The sequence below is a fragment of the Hylobates moloch genome, unplaced genomic scaffold, assembly GCF_009828535.3.
Source record: "Hylobates moloch isolate HMO894 unplaced genomic scaffold, HMol_V3 SCAFFOLD_5, whole genome shotgun sequence".
In the NCBI taxonomy this organism is placed as follows: Eukaryota; Metazoa; Chordata; class Mammalia; order Primates; family Hylobatidae; genus Hylobates; species Hylobates moloch.
The window spans coordinates 76170238-76175094 of NW_026652280.1; the positions used below are offsets into that span (position 1 = coordinate 76170238).

Genomic DNA, 4857 nt, shown 5'->3' on the forward strand with positions numbered 1-4857 from the left:
CCCCCCACCTCCCCACTCCCACCCCTACTCCCATCCTCACCACCATCTCCACCACCTCTACTCCCACCACCCACACCCCTGCCCCCATCCCCCATCCCTACCCCACGCCCAGGGAGGCCTTCGGGCTGCCCCAGGTCCCGCTCCGCCGCCCAGCGCCACCACCAGCCCCCACCGGGCCGCCCTACTCGGCCATCGCTCACTTTCCCGAGAGTGAACGCTTCCAGGATTTTTCCGAACTGGGGTAATCCCCCAAAGTGAGCAATAAAGAAACGAGAGTCAGGAAATGCTGTGGGAAGTCTGGATTTATGAGCAGGAGAGGTTGGGGGACGGGAGGAGGCTGCTGGCAGGGTCTCCGTGCCGCGGGCTTAGAAGGAGCAGACAAAGGGCAGTTGCTTGTTGCATCGAGCTCGTCGCCAATAACCTCCTAGCAGCAGAGAGCACAGTGAAGTCCACCGCCCTGCGGGGTCTGGCCTGGGCTTCACCTCTTTCCCTCCTCAGGGGCCCCCTATGTCCCCATCGATGGCCATCGTCATCTGCCAGCTGTGTGCTTGCCCCACATCCCTGCTGGCTCACATTTGCTGAGCTCTTACTGCTAGCTAGGCTGTGCGCTAACTGCATTAGATGGACTTAGGTGGACTATTGCATTTAATCCTTACCGTGACTCCAAGAGGTGGGTGCTGTCATCATCCCCATTTCACAGATGAGGAAACGGGGGCTTAGTGGAGATAAACAACGTGCCTGTATCTCAGTTGGCAAGTGGCAGTGCTGGGATGTGAACTGCAGCAGTCTTGCTCCAGCACATATGGTCTTAGCCACTATACTAAACTCACATCTGGCACCCATGCTGCTGCCCACATCTGCTGTTGGAGGCGGGCATCTTGTCTCTCAGCCACCACTGATTCCCCCATCCTTCCTTTTCTCTCATCCACACCTTATATCCACTTCTGCTACTCTCATGGTCACATCTGTTGTTCGAATTTATTGCCCTCATATCAAAGGAGGCAAAGAATTTTCCCACACACATACCATCCAGGCCACCCCCCTGTCTCCAGAACTCCTATCATCTGGTTTTGCTTTGAGGATTCCCTATGTCTCAGCCCTCCTTACACACCGGACTTTGGTTCTTCAGTCAGCGGGAGAGTCTGAGTTTGGGGAGGTGTGTTCAGGCAGCTCAAAGGGGTAGTATTAAGAATCCACTTTACTATCCCTTCTCCCTGCCCTGGTGCCCTTCCCCCTCACCTTTGGTGCATAGGGCCACACAGCACCCACGCCCATTAGAAGGTTGCCCTGGGGACCAGTATGCAAAATTCCAGTGGCTCCCATCAGTCCAGCAAAACCGCTTCCACAGGAACTAGAGAAGTGAAGACTAGGTCAGAGGGCAGAAGTTCAGATCCAGGACCTCACAGAATACCCCCTGTTGACTTCTCTCACTGCCTACCCGGCCAGGAGCCAGACACCCTAGAGAGCCATTCCTAAGAGTTTCCAGGCAATGACAGGAAGAGCAACCATCTCTCTCAGCCATCACACAGAGCAGGCTTCTCAAACTTTACTGTGCGTACGTTATCTCCTGGGGATCTCGTTAAAATGCAGGTTCTGATTCAAGAGGTCTGCGGTGGGGTCCAAGATTCTGCAGTTCTAACAAGCTCCCAGGTGATGGTGGTACTGCTGATCTATGGACTGTACCAAATATAATGCCACTTATTCACTCACAATTCCAGAACCACCCTGAGAGAAGAAGGTCCCCATTTCAGGGATTTAAAAAAAAAAAAAAACAAGGCTCCAAGAAACCTATTTAGCTAGCTTTCTAAGTGACTAAGCTGGGCCTGGACTCTGTCTCGTGACTCCAGTGGTATGCTGGTAAATGTTTATACCAGCTCTTGGGGTGGGTGGGAGGATGGGGAGTAGAAAGGAGCCCTGATGTGTAGCAATTGCCAATTTCCTTTGTGTAAACACTCCCACCACGGCTGATGTCAAGCTGCAAGCATGTAGTCACTGAGCATGGAGTTGGGAAGAGATGGGCACCATCAGTTCTCCTAAGCCAGTGCAAGCCAGCTCCAGCACATCATTGCCTGCCACATTAAGGACACTTCAGCTGCTGGCCTGAGGCTTGGCACCATCAGGTGCTACTTTAACACATTCGGAAGGAACTTACTGCACCCAAGATTTGGCCCCTGACTTACCCAGCCCCTGAGGATGCCTCCAATCCAGACCTGGGCTCGGTTTGCTGTGCTAGTGTAGCACTGAATGCGATAGTTGAAGTTGAAGTTGTGGATGGAGACAAGGTTGCCTCTGTAGCATCTCCTGCAGACGTTCTGCAGACAGAAACAAAGTAGAGAATTCCCTCTCATTTATTTCAAGTTTCTGAGTCTCCAGGCAAGAGCCCAGCATCCCTTTTCAGGTTAACAATAAACCTACATGCCTCCCTTAATCCTATCTTTTGCTTCTTAATTAGCTGTCAGGACAATCCTGCAGGAAATAATAATACTCATAATAATTATAACCACCACTTATTGAGAGTTTATTACAGCCCAGTGACTATTCCAAACACTTTTCATGTATTATCTCATTTAATGCTCACCACAACTCTAAGAAGTTGGTGCTATTTATCTTCGTTTTACAAATGAAGGTGCTAAAGCTCTGAAAGGCAAAGCAACTTGCCCAGATAACACAGCTAATAAAAGGCAGAACCAAAATTTAACACAGGTGGTTCTAACACCAAAGCCTTTTGTTTAAATCAGTGGTTCTCCCCAGACCAACAATATCATCATCACCTGGGGATTTGTTGTAAATGCAAATTCTCAGGCTTCACCTCAGCCCTCCTAAATCAGAAGTTGTGCAGGTGAGGCCCAGAAATCTGTGTTTTAACAACACCTCCAGGTGATTCTGATGCATGCGAGGCTTTGAGAACCACTAGCCTAAATGAATAGGGAACAGAAGACTGAATGTACTCTCTTCTCCCCCAGGTCCTCCGCAGTAGCCTCCCTACTACTTACCTGAGCTTTTGCAAACGTTGTAGGAGTCCGCACCAATATGTAGCGGCAGGTCTTGCACCTTGGGCTTCCCTGCACTTCAACAATGTCTTCTTCCCTGGGGCACTGAAAGTCCTTGTCTAAGGCAGCTGGGTCCGACTCCATGGCTTCCTCATCCTCAAAGGTGTCTTGACAGACAGAAGCCTTGACCTCCTCTCCCTCTGCCTGAATCTCCTCGGTCAGAGCCAAGTCTCTCTCCTGCTCCTTTGAACTATCCAGATCCTGGCCTAGGTCTGCCTGTGTCTCTAGGCTCTCTAGATGGGGGACATCATTCTCTGGGAAGAAGAGGTAGCCTGCCATCAGGTCAAGAGCTTCCTTGTTCCAGAACCGTGGACAGCTCCAGCAACCTCACTCGAGCTTTCCTAGGAATTCCACCTGAAGACAAGACTGGAGGATTTCCTTGGTGTTAGGTAAGGAGAGATCTCTCGGGTCACACCCACAAATGGTCAAGAACCTGACTTCTGGCCGACACCACGAGTGTGTGTTTTGAAGGTGGGAGAAACAGCGACTACCAGCCCTTCATCTTAACAGGCGGTTGGTTTTTCCTTCTGAAAGTTCAGGTTACAGTTGGCCGGGTGCGGTGGCTCACGCCCGTAATCCCAGTACTTTGGGAGGCCGAGGTGGGCAAATCACGAGGTTAGGAGTTTGAGACCAGCCTGGCAAATATGGTGAAACCCCGTCTCTACTAAAAATACAAAGATTAGCCAGGAGTGGTGGCATGTGCCTGTAGTCCCAGCTACTCAGGAGGCTGAGGCAGAATTGCTTGAACCCGGGAGGCAGAGGTTGTGATGAGCCGAGATCATGCCACTGCACTCCAGCCTGGGCAACAGAGCAAGACTCCGTCTCAAAACAAAACAAAAAAACAAAAAACAACAAAAAAAATCAAACAAAAAAAGAGAAAGTTCCAGGTTACAGTTCTGAGTCCAAGTGATATCTTACCGGAGATGAGCTGTATCAGCTAAAGAAGGAAGACTGTGGTCCTGGCCTCATGAGTGCAAATAAAAGCCAGGGAAGGGGAGTGTAGGAAAAAGGAAAAAAGAGAAAGACGGATGAGGAGGGAAGGGAGAGACTTACCCAGATGAAGAGCAGAAACTGTTCCCAGCAGGAGAACGGGCAGGAGCAAGACGCGTTGCATATCTACTGTCTTTTAGCGAGGACACTACTCCACCTTCCTTCTTGGGGCTGTCTTTGTGTGTCTAGTATGGTCCCTGGCACATAGTATAGAGGGAATGTTTGTTTAATTGTTTGATTAAAGAGCAAACAAGATTGCTTTCTCCTCTTGCCATGAACAGACCCTGGGCCAGAGAGTCTAGAAAAGGAATGGTGGGAGGGATAACTCAGGTACAAAATTTCATTTGTCTTCCAGTCTCCATTGCTGCTCTCCAGTATCACCCTTCGCCCAGACTCCTGCCCCTGCGGGGACAGATCTGCTCAGCTATGACGTTCCTAAAGACAGGCCTTCTACGTGTTTGCCCTGTGAGGTGCTGCTTCTTCCCAGGGCTTACAATGGTCCTGCCTGGCCAGCCAGAAAAGAACTCACCTTCCAAGAGTCTGAGACCTCCACTCTCAGTTCCTCTGGCTTCAGGGCCCAGAAGCAGCCGTTTTATACTGGGTTTTTGGGGAAGTGGGCAGAGGCCAGAATAATTGCCCCAGGCCAGAGTGGGGGACAGAGGAGCTGATAACGAAGTTTTCTCAGTCTTCTCACCCCTGTGCCCTGCTCTCTGCTGGGACTGCAGGAACCTGCCTCCTGGGGCCTACTGCCTTGTTTGGGTACCCCACACCCTGGTTTGCTTCAGAAGGCCCTGGATGTTATGTCTATTGTCCAGGC

General features: G+C 50.8%; 1 protein-coding gene across 1 annotated transcript; it reads right to left on the reverse strand.

Moving 5' to 3' along the window:
* Positions 1 to 284: 284 nt before the first annotated feature.
* Positions 285 to 4606, reverse strand: PRG3 (proteoglycan 3, pro eosinophil major basic protein 2). The gene is made up of 6 exons (XM_032152903.1): positions 4570 to 4606; positions 4104 to 4237; positions 2994 to 3304; positions 2181 to 2312; positions 1240 to 1351; positions 285 to 424 (listed from the first exon to the last, which is right to left on the reverse strand). Exons 2-6 carry the CDS (start codon positions 4162 to 4164, stop codon positions 366 to 368), a joined length of 675 nt encoding a protein of 224 aa, XP_032008794.1. The 5' UTR covers positions 4165 to 4237; positions 4570 to 4606; the 3' UTR covers positions 285 to 365.
* Positions 4607 to 4857: the final 251 nt, after the last annotated feature.

Bases quoted from the DNA above. Each gene is read 5' to 3' on its own strand.
- PRG3 (XM_032152903.1), bottom strand. From the start codon at position 4,164: ATGCAACGCGTCTTGCTCCTGCCCGTTCTCCTGCTGGGAACAGTTTCT. The intron at 2,313-2,993 runs GTAAGTAGTAGG...TTCTGTCTGCAG, and splicing joins CAACGTTTGCAAAAGCTCAG to AACGTCTGCAGGAGATGCTA. The intron at 425-1,239 runs GTGAGGGGGAAG...CTCTGCTGCTAG, and splicing joins TGTGGCCCTATGCACCAAAG to GAGGTTATTGGCGACGAGCT.